This window comes from Trematomus bernacchii, unplaced genomic scaffold, assembly GCF_902827165.1.
Source record: "Trematomus bernacchii unplaced genomic scaffold, fTreBer1.1, whole genome shotgun sequence".
NCBI classification, from domain to species: Eukaryota; Metazoa; Chordata; class Actinopteri; order Perciformes; family Nototheniidae; genus Trematomus; species Trematomus bernacchii.
The window spans coordinates 3,604,535-3,624,823 of NW_022987778.1; the positions used below are offsets into that span (position 1 = coordinate 3,604,535).

General features: G+C 40.5%; 2 protein-coding genes across 2 annotated transcripts in view; one reads left to right on the forward strand and one right to left on the reverse strand.

Moving 5' to 3' along the window:
• The window catches only part of sv2 (synaptic vesicle glycoprotein 2), an 8,998-nt gene extending 4,769 nt beyond the window's left edge, over positions 1-4,229 (reverse strand). Inside the window, 7 exon segments of the mRNA XM_034149248.1 lie at positions 138-218; positions 308-471; positions 674-795; positions 1,064-1,226; positions 2,130-2,291; positions 2,615-2,713; positions 4,030-4,229. Of these exon segments, the coding sequence (XP_034005139.1) occupies positions 138-218; positions 308-471; positions 674-795; positions 1,064-1,226; positions 2,130-2,291; positions 2,615-2,713; positions 4,030-4,111 (873 nt within the window). The 5' untranslated portion in view covers positions 4,112-4,229.
• A 135-nt stretch (positions 4,230-4,364) lies between these two features.
• Positions 4,365-20,186, forward strand: snx1a (sorting nexin 1a). Its single transcript, XM_034149247.1, has 15 exons — positions 4,365-4,626; positions 6,768-8,064; positions 9,340-9,479; positions 9,752-9,827; positions 10,065-10,108; positions 10,874-11,015; positions 11,105-11,183; positions 11,332-11,407; positions 11,610-11,723; positions 12,748-12,841; positions 13,433-13,638; positions 14,478-14,621; positions 15,253-15,333; positions 15,419-15,490; positions 17,754-20,186. The coding sequence occupies exons 1-15, from the start codon at positions 4,492-4,494 to the stop codon at positions 17,802-17,804; spliced, it is 2,751 nt and encodes a 916-aa protein (XP_034005138.1). The 5' UTR covers positions 4,365-4,491; the 3' UTR covers positions 17,805-20,186.
• The last annotated feature ends 103 nt before the right edge of the window (positions 20,187-20,289 follow it).

The following is a 20,289-nucleotide window of genomic DNA, read 5'->3' on the forward strand; positions in this document are numbered from 1 at the left end:
TCTCTTTGGCTCAAATATACGTTTATTTGTACTGTAGACTTTACAATTTATCAGTGTTTTTAAGCTACACACATTGTGCCCCAAAACAATGATAACAAATCATAGAGGTATATATATGAATATAATTAGGTTCTTACCGGTAAAGACTTTCCCTTTCCCCGCATGTTCAGCTTAAACATCACCTTGAAGACATGGAGCGCCTCTTTCTCCTGGCCAGCCTGGAAAAGACAAAACAAAAATCTAAATGTCTGCTGGGGATAAAAAAAAGCAGGCTGCAATCATGATATCTAATCTGGCATTTAAATACCTCCATGAGGAACTTGGGGCTTTCAGGCATGAGCAGCCTGAACATCAGGGCTGATGTGAGGCTGGGAACAGAGCAGAGAACCACAAACAGTCTCCAGCTCTGGAAGTCCAGAAACCCCAGAGAGAAATGAGCCCAGGTTCTTGGGATCACTAACCAGGCCAGACCTGCAGGTACAAGATGAGGAACTATTGAACACACAGGTCTACACTTTTTATTATTTAGATACTGTCGCCCCAAAGGGAATAAGTCTTTACCTTTTTGAAGTAGGTATATAAAATGTGTAATTTGCTTAGCACTTAGTTTTCTCATAACACCAGCGTTGGTAGCAATGAGCCTTGATAATGTTTTATTTATGAGTTTTCCCACCTGCAGCCAGGATGTTTCCTGCCATCCAAAAGGTGGCCAGAGCGCTGATCATCGCACCTCTCCTCCGTCTGGGCATGAACTCAGAGAAGTAGGAGAAGATGACAGGGATGGACCCGCCGACACTGCAGAAGGGAAGGAAAACAGAATTCATTTTAGTGACTGTTTATTCATGCTACACTGGCAAAATGAGGGCACAACTAAGGTAATATAAATATTGTGTGTAATGTTGTACCTAAAGGAACATGAAGGTGTTATAGGGATACAAACTATGACCCCGGTGGCTGCAGTATGTTCTCTCTGAGCACTGAAACATACTTCATTGCGTGTGTTACCGTCAGCTATATAACTCCAGGAGACACAATACAAAACATATGCAAATCCCGTGCTCACCCGATGCCGCTGATGAACCGCAGCAGCAGGAAGAGCCAGAACCAGGGGGCCACGCTGGCCAGACCTCCAAACACCCCGTTCACTGTGAGGGACACAACCAGGACCCGGCGCCGCCCCCTCTGGTCAGCCAGGTACCCCCACATGTAGCCCCCCACCATCATTCCTAGAAAACAAAAATGTTATACCAACATTAGCATTTAGCTCTTAGCATTGCTGTGAATATGTACAACCTGTATTGATGTATTGTGATTGTAAGGGTGTCCATTATCATCTGGCCGGGGACAACAGCTGGAAATTAGCAATGTTTGCTAAAGCTGCCCCATTTATTGTTTTTTGTGACAGTTGATCAATGGGGACTGTCCACGACACCATAAACAAATAAACTAAACTAAACTAAATAACCTCACAGAGCCAATAGTTAGCATGTAGACTATTAGTTTTAATTTCCTCTAGAATTGATTTTACAACTACATTCAGTCGTTTAGGCTCAGTTATTTTTCTATTTTTACATTTTCACGGCATCATAATTTTATGTGTTGTGCGTTTTTCTGTAATTGTTTATTTTTTTCACCTCACCACAAAATAAGTATTTAATAAGTATAGACCAATAACCCAAAACCTACATTTGTTTTTTTACATCTAGTCTTAGCCCATTTATTTTCTTTCTCTTCGTGTGAGGCGTGTGGCGCAGTGGGTTGTGCGTAGGTGTTCGGATCAGGGGGTCAGAGGTTCAAACCCCACTGCAGTCAGCATGTCGTTGTGTCCCTGGGCAAGACACTTGACCCCAAACTGCTCCTGTGGGGATTGTCCACAGTATTGAGTATGTAAGTCGCTTTGGATAAAAGCGTCTAACAAGTAACATGTAATAATAATAATTAAAGTCTTTCATACATTTGTAACACTGCTATGACAAATACGTTTACTTTAATTTATTGTGAATAATTGAAAAGGTTGTTTTTCCTGATTGTTTAAAACTTGTTGAGCAGCAAAGTCTCATTTGAGGATCTGATACCGGAGAATATTTGCTCAGTCATGATAACATATTTATTAAATGATTGTTATTCACCGAGGAAGATGCTGGCAGTGAGCAGGCCCATGTCTGAGGAGCTGAGCAGCAGATCGCAGCGCGCCGTCGGCAGGAGGAAAGACACACAGAGGATCTCCACGGCATCGCTGGCATTGGCCCAACCACATACCACCAACAGCATCCAGTGGAACAACCCAAACCCTGAGAGCAAAAGCAGAACAAGGAGTGAATCAACAAAGAGAAACGTTATCAGTTAACGCACCATATTAACGGTAATGCTGTCTGCAGCTGCTGCTTTGTCCATTACCGTCAACACACACCTCAGTATCACACGTATGGTTTAGTGATGCTGTAAAAATCTATTGAGTCAGAAACTGTTAAGAAATATTATTATTTATTGTTTTGCCGTCCTTTTTTAGATTGTGTATGATGCATTTTCCATCTTATAATCATGTAATCCTCCTATTTCAACCTATATAAAGGATCAAAAAGGTATTTACCAGTTGATATTATGATGTCATTACCTGCTTCCTCTACTGCTTCCTCATATGTTAATCTTCTCTGTGGCCTCTCACCAGCGTCACGTGGGAGGTTTGATGAACTCCTGTCGAAAATGATTTCACCTAAAATAAAATCAGCAAAAAACACAAACAGTGAAGTGAAACAAAGGTGTCAGCTTAAACAGATATTTAAGAGGTCATGAGAGCTTTAGCCCCCCATTTTGTTGGTGCTAACATTTGTATTAATGATGTGTCTTATATTATATAAAGGGAGACTGTTGCAACACTTTGTGCATTTCTCTCGCTTACTCAGAGACTATTTGGTCAGGACTAAACTAGTATTTATACATTAAACTTAAATATGTTATAGAATAAGTCAGATTTTGCAACTGACCCCAACCCTGGGTACAGTTACAATATGTTTACAAAAGCTTGTGGTCTGTTATGATATGCAGCAAGTTGCAACATGTTTTGTTCAACTCAATAAATGTGTGTTGTTTTTTGGTGGAAGTAGGATCTAACGGAGCATCTAAACTACAGTATGAGTATCGTTAACATGTTTCTGATGGAAGAATAAGACTTGTTGCAACTGTCCCCAGTCTCCCCAATATCATATTGTATGTTTATTGGGACTCTGGTAGCCTTTTGATTTTGAATAGAGATAGTGACTTTATGTTTGTTATTTAAGACCAGAGGTGAGAGAAGTACCTATATGTTGTACTTAAGTACAAGTAGAAGTGCAAGAGTGTAGGAACAAGTGAAAGTCCGGCAATCAAAATGTTCCTCAAGTAAAAGTACAAAAGTGTTAGCGTCAACATATACTTAAAGAACCAAAATTAAAACTATTCATTATGCAGAATGGCTCATTTCAGAATAATATATTATTATGTTTCGATTATAATTATTGATGCATTATTACAGTCTTATTAAAGCTGGTTGTACTCAAGGTGTAACTAAAAAAACAAGTTATTAAATAAATATAGTGGGGTAAAAGTACACAATTTAGTTCAAAGTAACAACAAATTTAAATACTCAAGTAAAGTCCCTCAGCATTGTACTTAGGTACAGTACTTAACCTACAGTAAATACTTAGTTACTTAACACCTCTGTTTAAGATATATTATTCTAATAATATAGTTTGTATATATTTTCACTTGCATATGGTATAGTGGTGGGTAGTTTAATCTACACAGCAATGCATACTAATCTATAGGATAATCACATGTTTGAAGCTTTGTCGCAGTCCTTTGTCGGAGTCCTGTGAGAACCACAGGACTACTTTCTAAAGAGTAAACTCTAAATGTGAAAACAAGTGCTATCTGGTTTTTGATCATGCATTTCTAGCTGATCTAAAACACTCCTGAAACAGTGTATTTAGCAGGTGAAATAACACAATACAGAAAGTCACCCTTCATATTGGGTGCAAAAACAACCTGTACCTTCATCGGATTCCAGCTCATTTGGCTTCAGGTGTTCCCTGGTGAGAAGCGGCTCCCTCGCCTCCACGTCGTGACGAGGCATCACCCCCAAAACACTCAGACGTCCCCAATATGATCTTTGAGCACCTGCGATATCAACTCCTGCCCAGGTCCATGATGCTGTGTACACCGCTACTGCATCTGTCTCATGACTGCCAAGCCTCTCAGTGAAGCTAACTGTGGAGCTAACCTGACCAGAAGAGGAGGACCAGGAAGTAAAACAGAGAGCGGACAGCGGAGGTCTGCACGTCGTGAAGCCGCCCTCCAATCACTCCTCCTCCACTGCTTTGAGTTGTACTGTCTTCAGGAGAACTGCCACAGTTTTAGCTGTAGCAGCGGAGTTAACGCTAGCCGCTAAAAGGAGCAGAAGAAGGGGATCTGTGGACGGACCTCCCCTTGTGTTTGTTTTAAGAAGATTTGAAGATGGCGACCAGCTCGGAGCGTAGTCCTCCTCCGTTTCCCGACTCCGAGGACCAAGATGTGCTGGACACCGAAGAAGTTGGAGGCCGAGACAGTCACAGTGATGAAGACGACGGGGACGATCTCTTCATGAGCACAGTATGTCTGCTTGATTTTAAGCTAAGCTAATCTGATGTGGCTAACAACTGACGTTAACTGCCATAAGAATAGTTAGCTTTAATTGCCAATAACTGCCATAAGAATAGCACGCTTTTACTGACATGCACTGCCATAAGAATAGTTAGGTTTTACTGACATCTACTGCCTTAAGAATAGTTAGCTTTTACTGTCATTTACTGCCAAAATAATGGTGAGCTAACGTCAGCAAATACGGCTAATAAGGCGCTTCTAGCAAAAGTTTTGTTAGGTGAAGACAAACATTGAGCTTGTTTTTAGCATTGGGGAAACGGTAATCAAATCATGTTAACATTAGTAACTGTTGTGTCGTACAATTGTAGACCTACAGCCTTTACGTTAATTATCAAAGGAGTGTTTCGAGAGGAGGCAGAAAAATCCACCTTCCATCACAATTTCTGACTTTTTAAAACAGCCTGTGCTGATCTTTGACACTGTTTCAAACGCCCATTTTGGTATTGATTTATTCCTGAAAGTTGCAATGTGGAGGACTGGCTGGCTGAGATTTTAATGAGGTCAATTGGGTAACCAGATGACACAAATTAAAGCCTGTGTTCCTAGTTTTCTGTGCAGCAATCGGCCATACTTCCGGTTAATTTACACTGAAATCTGAAGGTAGGCTATCATCTTAAACATTTTGTATGTGCATACTTTAAGGCCATGCATAGGTAAACAAGAAGCAGTTAAATTGGAGCAGTCTGCAGGAAATGAGGTCTGTGTGGTTTGTGAACGTCCTCATTTTTTGTTGTTATTCAAATGAATACATTTTAAAATTCACTCTCCCTTTTTTGGGGGTTTTGAATGAGGTTAAAAAGCTGGCCTGAGCAGCCTCCTGTCATGTGAGTGAGCTGTGGTCACATGGTCAGAACCCGGATGTTTTCCTACAGTCAAAGTTCAGAGAGGAGATTGGAAAGTTGCTGTCTTTGATTTTTTTTTTCTCCCCTTTTTTTCCTGCTGGATTCACTGCTGCATGGAAAAGCTTACTCAGCAAATTGTGGATGTTGTGTTTAACATAGGCTATTTCCGCCAATGCAATAAAAGAAAGATCCTGGAAGTTAGGTTTTTGCAGGACTGTTGTATAAGGCGTACCCAATAATCCAAAAACTGACTTTATTTTCTTTATGAGCAATAATTAGCTTGAATCATGATTCGATAACTCAGTACTACATTGCTTTCTCCCATTATAAAGTCATTCTTTTTTTATTTCAAGGGAATATTCGCATTATTCGTTACACACCCTGTAGCCTTAAATTAAATGTATTTGTTTTCTTTGTGCATTCTTCACAATAAGTGGTGCTACCTGGAGGCTCAGCTTAGAATTATGTGGAACATAACATGCAAATGAGTTGTAAAGCATCTGGCTTTCACTCATAAATCTAATGTGACAACAAACAGGAAGTCACATTTATCACTTTCTCTGCCTACTGAAAATCAAACAAATACCTTAAAAACCTGTTTAATTCAGCAAAAAAAAGTTTTGTTTTATTTAACGTTGATACGTTTGTGGAAGTTTTTGTCGGTGCAATATCCTAGTGAAAACCCATTTTAACTTGATACAGAGACCTCTATAATGCTGGAGGGACAGTTTCTATGAATGTTTATAGACATTTTATGATATGAGGAAACTGTATTCCTTCCACTACCCTTATGACAGTCATGGAAAACATATTAAACTGAGCGAGGAAAAAGGATTATAAAGTTAATCTTTTACACGATTGACAGATTTTCTACTTCGTTCTGTTTAGTGTTTATTGCATTTATTTGGGGTTTGGACTTTTTGTCATACAAACAAACAATTAGAAGACATGGAAGACCCCTTAGCCGGCAAATAAACGAAGCAGGGACCCCCTGCTTCATATGTATACAAATGAATTGCACATGACATGTTGGCCTTAAGTGCCATGTATAAACATACCTTTTAATGGTGCATGCAAAATGAAGCTACTAAATTAAAACATTTAAAAGAAAAACAACTTTTGAAACATTATCAAATTGTTTTGGCAGCCCCTCTACTGTAACTCTGATCGTATTTGGGGCGCGTTCCTCGTTTAAAAGACCCACTCTCTAAAATTTGAAATCTTTTCCCCCTTTTTCATTCTCTCCAGAGCAACCCTCCACTGACTGGAATGGACAGCATACTGTCTCCTACCATTGAACCCAGTAATGTTTTAATGAAACCTCCCGTTGACCTCATGGATGACCCCTTATTCGAGCCCGTCAGCATCCAAACAGCAAACACACCATCCAGCAAAGTCATGAGCGAACCCTCAGATGATTTTGTCGACCTAACTAACAACATCACCGACTCTCCGGATGAAGAAGACACAGCTGAGAGTCCAGTTGCAGATGCAGAAGAGGAAAAAACTGAAATCCCTTTAGACGAGCCCGCAGAGGAATTTGAAGACATATTTGGAAGTGAAACCGAAGCCCCGCAAGAGGAAGTAGTAGAAGCAGATGTTACTGTTGAAGAAACGCCAACGGATAAGGTTGAAGAGGCCAGTAGTGTTCCAGTTCCACCTGTTGACGGGAAAACAGGAAGTGATGAGGAAGAGGAAGCAATAGAAACTTCCACTGATCCTATTATCGACCTCGGTGCTGATTTGCCAGCCGTTGAAACAGAACAGCCGCCACCTGCCAGCCAAGCATTTGTTGACCCTTTGGAAGACCTTCTCGGTGATGTTTCGCCCGCCGCAGAAACACAACAGCCACCGCCTGCCAGCGTCACATTTGCTGACCCTTTGGTTGATGTCATCATTGATGATTCCCCAGCTGCTGAAACACAAGAACCACCGCGTGCCAGCGAAGCGTTCTTTGACCCTTTGGAAGACCTTTTCGGCGCTGTTTCGCCAGCCACTGAAACACAACAGCCGCCGCCTGCCAGCAACACATTCGTTGACCCTTTGGATGACCTCCTCAGTGACGATTCGCCAACCAGTGAAACACAACAGCCACCGCCTGCCAGCAAAACGTTCAGTGACCCCTTGGTTGACCTCCTTAGTGCTGCTGCATCTGCTGCCGAAGCCAAAATAGCCACACCGGCAACAGTCGATCTTTTCGAAGACGAGGGGAGCGACTTTTTCACAGAAGCACGGCAGACCAAACCTGCCAAGCAGCAGAAGAGCCTCTTCGGAGAAGCGGACGAGGATCTGTTCGGTGAGCCGCTGGGTGCCACCTCAAAGAAAGCTGTGAGCACGGAGCCGAAGGACAAACCCGTCAAAACCAAAGCTGCTTCCACTGATGTTAGCAACATGGGGGGGCCTCTGCAGGACAGTACTCCTGCAGAACCTGCTGATCTCTTCAGTGAGGAAGCCATCACCACCGTGCCCATTGTCAAAAACACCAGCGCCGCCAGCTCCAAGACCAATGGAGTCCACTCTGAAGAGGAGATGGATATATTTGCAGGTGGGTCCACTATGTTTGGTTTTATGGAACATTATCTGGATGTAGTGTTCACAAAGAATAATTCATTCAGAATCTCCACATTTAACCCCCTTTTTTTCCCCGGAAATATAAGAACTGTTCAATTCAAATTTGCACATAACTGCACTCCAGAATCAAAATACTTATATAAGCGATTTACTGCATATAAAAACATAACCAGAACTACATTTTGAAAACACCAGATGTCATATAATGTCCTTTCAGTCTTTATTTTTTGGAGGTATGTTTGTCGTTATTGGATTAGCGGACGGTAGAAAGCTTACAGGAAATGAAGGGAGACAGACGGAGGATGACACGCAACAAAGGTTCACGGAAAGATTCAAAGCAGGGATTCATTTCATGGTTGATTTATAAAACACACGTCAGCCCATTTAAAGAACACTCCACAGACTCAGCATTGTAATGCTATTCATTATCACATTGACGGTTCAAATAAACACAAAGGATTCAAATCAGTGCAGCAGAACCAGAGATATGGCTTTATCAAAGCACTGACTCAAGTAACATTATTTTAGGCGATTAATCAACTCTTATTGTATGGAGTAGTACTCCGATTTCAGTACAAATGTGGGAGTTGCCCTTTAACTGACCAATAAATAAGACACTTGTGACTTCAGTTTACAACACGAGTGCACATGTGATTGGTTTGTAATAAACTAGAGGCAAAAAGGGCAAACTGTATGAGTGAATGTCGGTATTAGATGTGTTTTTTAAGCACAATTTAGCTTCAGGCAGCCTTAGAAGTGAAGAAAATAATATATATTTCTCTACATATATGAGGGAGGCTGTGTGATAGTGTGCTGGACTTTGAATCAGGGGATTGCAAGTTCGAGTCACACTGCAGTCAGCATGTCGTTGTGTCCCTGGGCAAGACACCTCACCTCAAATTGCTCCTGTGGGGATTGTCCACAGTACTGAATGTATGTAAGTCGCTTTGGATAAAAGCGTCTAACAAATGACATGTAATGTAATGTAATATCTCCCTTGTATATTATATTATTATTATTACATGTTACTTGTTAGACGCTTTTATCCAAAGTGACTTACATACTCAATACTGTGGACAATCCCCACAGGAGCAATTTGGGGTGAAGTGTAGTGCAGTGGGGGTTGAACCTGTGACCCCCTGATCCGAACACCAACGCACTACTCCACTGCGCCACACGCCTCCTATGCCTCCTTGTACATGTAATAACGAAAGGCTGGTTTCTTTTCTGTTTCTTCCCTCGCTGACAGAAGCCACAGTGGAGCTTTCCCTCGACAGTCCGCGGGAAGAGAGAAAGAAAGATGTGACAGTCGCACCGTCTACGTCCGCCGCCCCCCCCCTGTCAGCTGCTGCCAGCCTGGTGAAGCCACAAGCTGCTGCCCTGGAGGAGGTACACACACACACACACACACACATATGATCTCAGAATGAAAATCCCAATAGACTGCAACAAAGTAATGACTTAAAAAAACTGTTTAAGGAATTGCTAATTAAAGTTTTCTCGAAGGTCTTATGAGAAGCTCAGTTGGTTGTTTAATTTGCATTTTCTGACTGGTTTAGCACCTGAGCCAATGTTTCAAAATGAACTTCAATATAAATGTTTGGTGACAGTAGATCATTGCCAATGTCAGTGTTTAACTATATGTTCAATATTTGTTTCAGTTGGAAGAAGAGGAAGAAGAAGAACAGGAAGACAAATTTGAGATCTTGGTGTCTGTTAAAGATCCTGAAAAAGTTGGTAAGGATGTTTAGGATCTGTTTTATTATTTATTGAATTGCAATAAGGCTTGTAATTAGTTTGTGGACTGTAAGCGTTAAGCAAGCAACATTTTTATCTGAGGTGCTTAGTCATGTGAATAAGACAAAGGAACCAAAAAGAGGGGCTCAAGTATCCATTCAGCTTGACTTGACTAATATTCTAATAATCAATTTGTCTCTTTATTTTTGACTGACTTTTATCCCTTTTTTTTAACAGGTGATGGAATGAACGCTTACATGGGCTACAAAGTAACCACACAGGTAAACACTTATATCGATATACAGCTTTTCACATGACATAAAGTGTGTCATCTTAAATCCAGAGGACGTTAGCAGTTACTCATCAGATGTGTGGCAACAGGAAGTGCTGGTCAGCGTTTTTCAGGAGTAACGGCCATGCACTGTTCTTGAATGGCAGACAAGGATTACATCACCAGGGGGTCCGCGGGGTCTTTAAAAGTTGATCAATCAATTTAGCAAAAATTAAGGCTATTAAAAAGTATTAAATGGCATTTTCCAAGGTATTACATTTTGTAGCTTGTTTCCAATAAGTATATAAACTGTCCAAAGAGGTTGTATTCTACAGTCTGCCTGAATGTAATCATTGCGTAGGTGTGTAGTGTGATTCTGTGCAGTTTATTTATGGCATCCCGTTGGATTTGACGTCATCTGAACAGGACATCGCACGCTCACTGCTTGATAGCGCGCGAAGGTCCGTTTACCCCGGTTGTTAAACATCGTTATGGGGAAATGCAAGTTTGCGTCCAAATGGTTGGAAGATAAGGAGGAAGGACAATCAATACTGTATATAGTCAATGTGAGGTAAAGTGTGTCGCCAATGTAACCGGTTAAAACTCCAAGTGGCGATGAGGTCTTAAAATGTATGGAAAGGGTCTTAAAAAAGGTCTTAAAAGGTCTTACATTTGACTTCAGGATTCCTGCATATACCCTGAGTAGTAATCAACCAAATTAAAGTGTTTTAGGAACGTCACATACGATTTTAAATAATATGAAAACATGTTTCAGACCCAAATGCCGATGTTCCGCAACAAGACGTTCACCGTGAGGCGACGCTTCAGCGACTTCCTCGGCCTCTACGAGAAGCTTTCTGAAAAACATGGACCAAATGGATTCATCGTGCCTCCGCCTCCAGAGAAGAGCATCCTGGGTAGGCTGACTTGGCTTTGCTGTTTCCTCTTAATAGCGTAACTGTGAATATACTTTCCAGCAGCTATAAGAAGGGATGTTCTCTTCCAGGAATGACAAAGGTGAAGGTGGGAAAGGATGATTCTTCCGCAGCAGACTTTGTGGAGAGAAGAAGAGCTGCTCTGGAGAGGTAAGACGGGAAGAATGAAAATAAATTGTGTTACCAAGCTGTAAGTAGTCCCGCCCTTCTGTTCATTAAATCTTTATTAAACAGTGAAGCTGTTATGCTCACAAAAAGCATGAAAGTGAGTTTTAATTCCATTTTTCCTCTTCACCAGGTACCTCCAGAGGGTGGTAAATCACCCGTCACTCCTCCAGGATCCTGATGTCAGAGAGTTTCTGGAGAGAGATGAGGTAAAGACGCATTTGGGGATTCTCTGGGGCTTTTTATAAGACAAACATAAACCTGTCTGTGCTTAACTTTTGCACATAATAACTTTCCGATTCAACAATCTATACAGCATCGAGGGATGTGTTATACATCTTAATCCCTTTTTGTTTATCTGAAGTTTTATTACGTTTTAAATATTTAATAACTGTGTGTCTGTGTCTCCAGTTGCCCAGAGCAACGAGCACCCAGGCTCTGAGTGGCGCCGGCTTCCTGAAAATGATCAACAAAGCAACAGATGCTGTCAGTAAAATGACCATCAAGATGAATGAGTCAGACGTGGTGAGTCCAGATGTAAACAGACACTCCCGCTGCATCAGGGCTTCTTCACAATCCAAACTGTTTTGAACAGCAGATTTGTATTTTCCAGTAAAAAGCAGAACATTTCCAGCTCCCAGTTAAAGTCTGATGGCACAGGGCCAACAGACTAGGGAGTTTGCAAAGTGGCTTGACATGAGTCTGTTTGCTTGTTTGAGTTTCATAATTCAACCTGAATGTATTCTGAGGTGAAGGGAAACATGTCTTCATTGGGTTTTTATTGCTCTTAAATGATCAGAAACATGATTTTCTAACTGATCTGGTGCTATTGATTCACTTTATTTGTGTCCAGTGTGTTTGCTTAAGTGCAAGATAACAGTTTTAACTATTTAACAGTTCACTATTGCTGTCAGCACAGTCACGCTGATTAGCAATCAGTTTGTCTATAAAGAAACTGAGCTGTGACACGGATTTCCTCTTGATCTGAGCTCAAAGTACCACGCATGCAAAAGCTTTCCAGTTTGTATTTAAACTAAATACTTTTCCATGAAAGCACTAAATAGTCGTCGTATAAATACATGTAGGATCAGTGTTTATGAATCTAGAAAAGCAATGAAGTCGATTTGGATTTTAATATATCATTCGCTTACTTGTAATTATTTCTTAGTAACCATAAACGTTTGGGAAAATCTTGTAGTTAAATTCTCTGTAGTAAAATCTTGTAGTTAAATTCTCTGTAATTCTGTAGTAAAATCTTGTAGTTAAATTCTCGTACAAAGATGTGATTGAATAATTGTTCAAGTTGTTTGACTCGGTGTAACTTCACATGTTTAAGATTTTTAACATTTAAAAATGTACATGTTATTTCAATCATTAATCAATCCAAGTGTATTTGTATGACACCTTTCGTACAGGTATATGCAGTTCCAAATGCCTCACAGATGACAAGAAAGTGTAGACAGTGAAAACAACAGAAGTTGGAAGTTGGAAAAATGGATTTCACAGCTATAGTTACAGAAATAGTAATAAATGACGTGTTTTCCTGCAGTGGTTCGAGGAGAAGCTGCAGGAGGTGGAGTCTTCAGATCAGCACTTCAGGAAGCTCCACGCGCTGGTGGAGTCTCTGGTGGTCCACAGGAAAGGTCAGCCCCCTCCCCTCAAACACTGATTATTATAGGTCTGATTTTGAGGATAATGGTGGTGACAAGCAACAGCAACTTTGGGGAGATGACTTTGATCCAACCTCCTGAAGTGGTTCCTTGACAAAGAACGTTTTTCCAAGATCCTATCCCTTTATTCTTGGAGTATTCTCAGTATTTGTTCTCATAGATGTGTGCCGTTTTGTTTTTGTTAATGTACCAGTTTAAGAAAGTACTATTCTTTTTTTTTAACACTTTATTTATTGGTTTTTCCCACACATAACACCGAGTACAAATGCAGGTGGTATATAAAAAAAGGTGACAAAACAATAATGATAATAACATAAAAAGACCACTACAGTAATAGCAATGACAAAAATAAACCAAAATACACAATGACGTGATAAAACAGAAACAGAAAACCCCTAAGACCCTCCAGACAGGGCCTCAACTACTTGCCTCAGCAAATGCATGTGTATTTGTCATAGCACTTCTTCAGCCTACTATAGGTTGTTGGATGTTTTCTATATAATTCTTTAAATAAAAAAGAAAGTGGAGTATTGTCATTAAGTTTTTGAACTGTTCCCTCTCCAGAGCTGTCGTTGAACACGGCCGGCTTCGCTAAGAGCACGGCGATGCTGGGCAGCGCGGAGGACAACACGGCTCTGTCCCGCGCCCTCTCTCAGCTGGCCGAGGTGGAGGACAAGATGGAGCAGCTGCACCAGGACCAGGCCGCCAACGACACCTTCAGCTTCGCAGAGCTCATCGCAGACTACATCCGCCTGCTGGGAGCCGTCAGGGTACGGAGGAAACCTGTTCACTTCTACATGTCTTGACTCTTAATTATTTTCTCAAAAAGTTGAATTAAAATATAACCTACATTGTAACAGAATCACTTTGACTCCAAAGGTTAGGAGGTCACTTGAGGTGTATATAAATCAATTAGCAGACTGGATATGTAGATTTCAGACTACATAACATTGCGGTGCAGAATTGTACTTCTATACATTTAAGTGAAGACCTAAGGATTAAGCAAGACCCGAGCAGCTTCTTCCATCACTTGAATACATTTATTTCAAATCAAAATATAAGCAAAGGTTTACTTTGAAATCTGGTATAAATTCAAAAACTGGTTGGAATTCTTTAATTGCAAGCCCCACTACAGGTGAAACTGCAATTATTACTGATACAAGCACTTCTGAATAGTAGCCTTGCTTTAATGGCTTAAGCTTTTAGTGAAATATAAGTGTGTGTGTGTGTGTGTGTGTGTGTGTGTGTGTGTGTGTGTGTGTGTGTGTGTGTGTGTGTGTGTGTGTGTGTGTGTGTGTGTGTGTGTGTGTGTGTGTGTGTGTGTGTGTGTGTGTGTTGTGTGTGTGTGTGTGTGTGTGTGTGTGTGTGTGTTGTGTGTGTGTGTGTGGTGTGTGTGTGTGTGTGTGTGTGTGTGTGTGTGTGTGTGGTGTGTGTGTGTGTGTGTGTGTGTGGTGTGTGTGTGTGTGTGTTGTGTGTGTGTGTGTGTGTGTGTGTGTGTGTGTGTGTGTGTGTGTGTGTGTGTGTGTGTGTGTGTGTGTGTGTGTGTGTGTGTGTGTGTGTGTGTGTGTGTGTGTGTGTGTGTGTGTGTGTGTGTGTGTGTGTGTTGCAGGGGTCGTTTGATCACCGGATGAAGGCGTGGCAGCGCTGGCAGGACGCTCAGACCGCTCTGCAGAAGAAGAGAGAGACAGAGGCTAAGCTGCTGTGGGCGAACAAGCCCGACAAGCTGCAGCTGGCCAAAGAGGAGATCGCTGAGGTACGACATCCACAACGTGAACAACTCCAGATGAGACTGTGATGCCTGATAGTGCTGGAGATCAAAAAAAAATTCAAGATGGAGTACAATGTTAGAGTGATGAGAGCCTCATCAGAAACAGGAAGCACGGTGAAACAAAAGAGTCAAATTCGATTTTAATCATCTCTGTTTTTTGTATTAACCTCGTTATAGTCAGGACACAATATTTATTAGATATGTTAGTACTTACTTTATAATTAATATGCTTTATACTGTAATAAAATGTATATTAATCTCCTTCCTTTCCATTTGAATAACTAATGGATGGTATAGCGGCTTCATTGCAGAACTGTTTAATAGTTAGAAGTCATAAAAACATAGTCAGTCAATATTTGGGATGTCAATTAAAAATCTAAAATGAAGGAAATACTGAACACAACATGTAAAATATTTCATTACGTTTTATTTTCTAATATAAATAACTTTCTTAGGCAGAAATCTGAGATACTTTTAACTTGTCATTTCGAATTTTTAAACTCAATATTAATATACGATGACCATTTACTACTTTCAATACCTCCTTTCTTTAATACCATGGCATGATGGCGCCTCTTTACTGCGAGTCTTTGATCTTCTCCTCTGCTCCTCTCAGTGGGAGGCCAAGGTGACGCAGTACGAGAGGGACTTTGAAAGAGTTTCTGCTACCGTGCGCAAGGAAGTGGTGCGCTTTGAGGTACTGATGTTATCTGTGCTGCATTCAGGTACTGGACCTTTGGAAACATTATCGCTTACTGAGTTGTTTTTGTTTGATCCAACAGAAGGAGAAGGCCAAGAACTGTAAAAGAGAGATCATTAATTACCTGGAGTGTCTGTTGCAGTCTCAGCAACAGGTGAGTGTCCTTTAGTCAAACATGAGTATTTAACACGTTTATGTAAGGGATAATGTGCAGCGAGGCGGTCATTATGGGTAAAAGAACACCTCGCGGAGGGATCCTGATCTGCCTGAAGGGTGTTCTTTTCCCCATAATGACCAGTCGCTGCACATTATCCCGCTTATTACACGGCCACATTCTCAACAAAGTAACGACATGACTCCCAATATTAATTGAAATGCTTTTATGGATTTAGAAAATGTTTTTATTGATTTAAAAAATAGTAGGCTATTAGTTATTTAAAATGACATGCATCCGCTAAGAAAAATAGTCCGTTGTTACCGTTTGAACTACGTAGCAGGAGGAGGCGTGTGGCGCAGTGGGTAGAGCGTTGGTGTTCGGATCAGGGGAGCACAGGTTCAAACCCCACTGCAGTCAGCATGTCGTTGTGTCCCTGGGCAAGACACTTCACCCCAAATTGCTCCTGTGGTGATTGCCCACAGTATTAAGTCGCTTTGGATAAAAGCGACTTAGTAACATGTAACGTAGCAACAGAAGGAACTGCTTCGATGGCGTTTTTTTAGGAGCTTTTTAATTACAGATTTGAAAACATCGCTGCTTGCTTTAAAAGTAGCACAATTCATTATGTCAAACCTTGGGAAGTATCTAGATATCCCTGCCCTAATGCCAAAGTAACTGGTAACTGAATATGTGTCGCCGTTTGATGTCTATGTCTGGAACGTTGCGTAAAAAGGAGGGTTTCTGCCCCGTTACTTCTCCGCTGTTTTCTTGTCGCTCTTGTCTTGTCAGTTGCTTTTCAGCCAAACTGTAAACAGTTAAATCGAATGGACTTCTTTGTGCAGATGTGAGCGTCCTTAACAACGGTCAATAAATCCTTGACAGCGGTCTGTCTGTTCTGGATTAACAACGTGTCACGTGTTCTCAATTGACCAATCAGAATCGAGTATTCAACTAAGCCATGTAATAAAATCAAATATCCTTCTTGTCAAACCGGTCGGCGTACATTTATATAGAGTTTGATACTTTTCAAACTATGGGAGTCCTGTTTTTGGCTCGCTATGTTACAGAATATTTCTAATTTATGTTAAAATGATTTGTAGCTTATTCAGAAATACTTAAGGATAGACGTATGAAATATTTGTTACATGTCATAAAAGATTAAAGCTTTACGAATGAAATCATTTTATTATAAATTCATCTGTTGATGGGTTTATTTAAATAGATAGCCACAAATATTGAAAAACTGACCCTTTTCCAAAGTTTTAAGCACTAAGTTTTGTCCAAAATCCATGCATTTTTCAATTATGAGAAACTCAGGGGGAAAAAAAACTGTTAAAATAATAGGGTCTGGCAAAGTAAGGGCGCCTATCCCTTTAAAGAGAGGGAGAGAGGGAGGGTACGTTTGTAGCATGTATATGTGGAGAGCGAGAGCGAGTGAGTGTATGTCTGGAAGTGAATGGGACTATCTGCAGCTATAAATCTGTATAGAAAATTAGCTAACAATAAATCTAACGGCCTGCAAAGATAAAACTTGACTCTGCCTTATTGAGTGGGGTAACAAGTAACATTTCACAAAATGGCTCCTACAATATTTGTAATTTTTGCTTGACATAGTAAAAGTGATTTATAATTGGAAAATGTCCACCTGATGTAAATCCTATATATTACAGGGTGTCCGCGGGGTCTTAAAAAGAATTAAAAGTTGATAAATCAATTTAGCAAAAATTAAGGCTATTAAAAAGTAAGGGCATTTTCCAAGGTATTACATTTTGTAGCTTGTTTTCAATAAGTATATAAATTGTCCAAAGAGGTTGTATTCTACAGTCTGCCTGAATGTAATCATTGCGTAGGTGTGTAGTGTGATTCTGTGTAGTTTATTTATGGCATCCCGTTGGATTGGACGTCATCTGAACAGGACATCGCACGCTCACTGCTTGATAGCGCGCGAAGGTCCGTTTACGCCGGTTGTTAAACAACATCGTTATGGGGAAATGCAAGTCTGCGTCCAAATGGTTGGAAGATAAGGAGGAAGGACAATCAATACTGTATATAGTCAATGTGAGGTAAAGTGTGTCGCCAATGTAACCGGTTAGAACTCCAAGTGGCGATGAGGTCTTAAAATGTATGGAAAGGGTCTTAAAAAAGGTCTTAAAAGGTATTACATCTGACTTCAGGATTCCTGCATATACCCTGTATGTTATAACCCCTTCTCATGTGTTGAATAGGAAGGACCCTGACCCTGTCTCTCTTCTCTCTGCAGCTCATAAAGTACTGGGAGGCTTTCTTACCAGAAGCCAAAGCTATCGCCTAGCGCTGGAGCTCCTTCTCTCCAGGCGGCCTTCTTCTTATACACTTTACCTCTTGCCTTTAAACCAAGGAAAATGCTCGCATTGTAAAGGGAGATACAATCAACCAGTTTTTTTTAATCACCTTTAACATATAGCTCTGTACTCTATTGTATTAATAATTGTATATTTTCATTTAACCTTCCACAAATATTTTCTTATTAGATGAAAAAAGAGTTTGCATACAGTATACAAAGATTAAGGACACACGAGAAAGAGAAAGCAGGTGACTGATTCCATTAGTTTTCCACAAGAGAAGGGAAATGAGTCCGTTGTTCTCAGGATTTCTCCTCCATCAGCAGTGGGTCTTGTTTACAGCGCGGCTGCTCTCTCAGCACACTCTCTGGGGACCCAGGTGAAGAAAGTGGCCAAGAGTCTCACTCTGTTTCTGCTTTTAAACGACTCAAAGGGATACAAAAAAAAACAGCTAAAAAAAATTATGAATTCTGAGCACTTCCACCAGGTGGATAAAGTCATTAAATACCAGCCATGTTGTTGTTATTGTTTGTTTTTCTTTAAGATTTAAACTACTATGGGTGCAGGGTGTCGAGGCATTAGATTATTACCGCTGCGGTCGGGGGGGCATCGTAGGTCAAAGCTTGTGAGTTCACTTTTTGTAGATCTTGTTTCAATCAAACTTTACTCTTATAACCACACATGTCTGTGCCTTTTGAAGTCAGAGGGGTGTTTAGGGGTTTTACAAAAAATGGGAGAAACGTGTTCTCAGTTGTAGAGAACAGCCACAAAGTGTCAAACCAAACTGGCGTTTCATGTTAAAGCCCATTTACTACAAATTAAGTGTTTTTCCCACTATATTCTAGTTTATAACGCTACATTGTTTTCTTTGTGAATGTGTTACTTTCCAGACAGCCTTCTGTATGAAAACGAACTTGCACAGACTTGAAACGGGTAATCCTCACAGTGAGATTTATGAATGTTTCATCATTTTCCCGTGGTAATGCAGAACTGTACGTGCCAGTTTAAGGCTTCACTGATGACTAGTCATACAGTAAATGCTGCGTTTCCACTGTAAGGATCAGCCTGAAGAGCTTCAAGTCTCTGCAAGTGGATTCTCCTGCGTTAGTGACGTAAACCAAAGGCTGCCTGGATGTGAGGGTTCTGAGTCTTTCTTTGAGACGTGGTTGTCAGTAATACGAGGGCTGCAACTAACACTTATTTTCATTTTGTTTTTGTCTGAAAATTAAATGCTTAGTCTATAAAATGACTCAAAATAATGTAAAATGGTTCCCAGAGCCTAAGGTGTCATCATACAATGGTTTAATCTATACAGTTTTGTTTTAAAGGTACCCTGTGGAGTTTTGACCAGTAACAGCATTATGAAGACATTTTTGTACGTTTGTTCTCCACATGTTTTTGCTGGTTTTCTGCTGGTCGACAGCTTGTGGCAGCAATTAGCCAACAACGTCAAGGGCCGTTCCTCAATGTCGAGTATACCTGCTGCAGAGCCACTATTTCAAGTATACTACGTCATCGAGTGGCGCCGAATGCTGGGCATTTAACATGCATTTAAACAGTCCTTCGGCGCCACTCGATGACGTAGTATACTTGAAATAGTGGCTCTGCAGCAGGTATACTCGACATTGAGAAACGGCCACGGAGTAGGACCGCTAGCTAGTAAATGGATGGCTACAAATAAAACAAACAATTGTATATTTCATATTGTTTCACACAAAAGATGGCTCTGCAAGTGAATTCAACTCATCTGTGAGAGCGCTAAGAAGCACTTTGGTGAGAAACAGTGAATGTAAACAAAAATCCACAGGGTACCTTTTTGATTTACTCTAAACAGAGAAAGAGAAAGTGGAACCAGCGACAGGAGGGCATTTGTGCTTGATGCACTATTACTAATTAACATCTTTGTTGGTGAATACTTCTGTTGATTGTCTGATTGATTCAGCTCTAAATAAAACTGTGTGTGATTTCTAGTAAATGGGCAAAAAAAAAAAAGGACTTGATGCTGACTTGTAGACATGAGATTAATGTCAAATACTAAACGTACTGATGTCATAATGAACCTAATTCATCCCGTCATCCTGCAAAGGGCATCAAACCGGTGGCATCCTTTGATTACAGCTTTAATTTCACATTTGCTCACACTTTAATTGAAGCTGTGTCATTTGTCGTCATCTCTCAACTTGCTGACATTTCTTTGCACAGTTTTCCGTTTGTTTTTCTCACAGTAAGATGCACGCTTGTTTTAAACTGTTGTTAGACAGCACTTAAATCTGGTTGTTGGTGCGACTTCATACTGTACGTCATCATGTGTCATAGAAATTACTTTTGAAACAAATCAATAAAAGTTGCACTGTTTACACTTGGAAATTTCATTAAGAGCTTCCGACTTCTGTCTTACTTTTAAAAGTTTTAGTTAGTGTGTGTCAACTTGGGGGGCTGGTTTCCATTCACTTTTATATCAGTTCAAACTTCAGA

Coding starts and splice junctions, on each gene's coding strand:
- snx1a (XM_034149247.1), top strand. CDS start 4,492: ATGGCGACCAGCTCGGAGCGTAGTCCTCCTCCGTTTCCCGACTCCGAG. Junction 4,627..6,767: donor ACGATCTCTTCATGAGCACA/GTATGTCTGCTT, acceptor CATTCTCTCCAG/AGCAACCCTCCACTGACTGG. Junction 11,408..11,609: donor AGTTTCTGGAGAGAGATGAG/GTAAAGACGCAT, acceptor CTGTGTCTCCAG/TTGCCCAGAGCAACGAGCAC.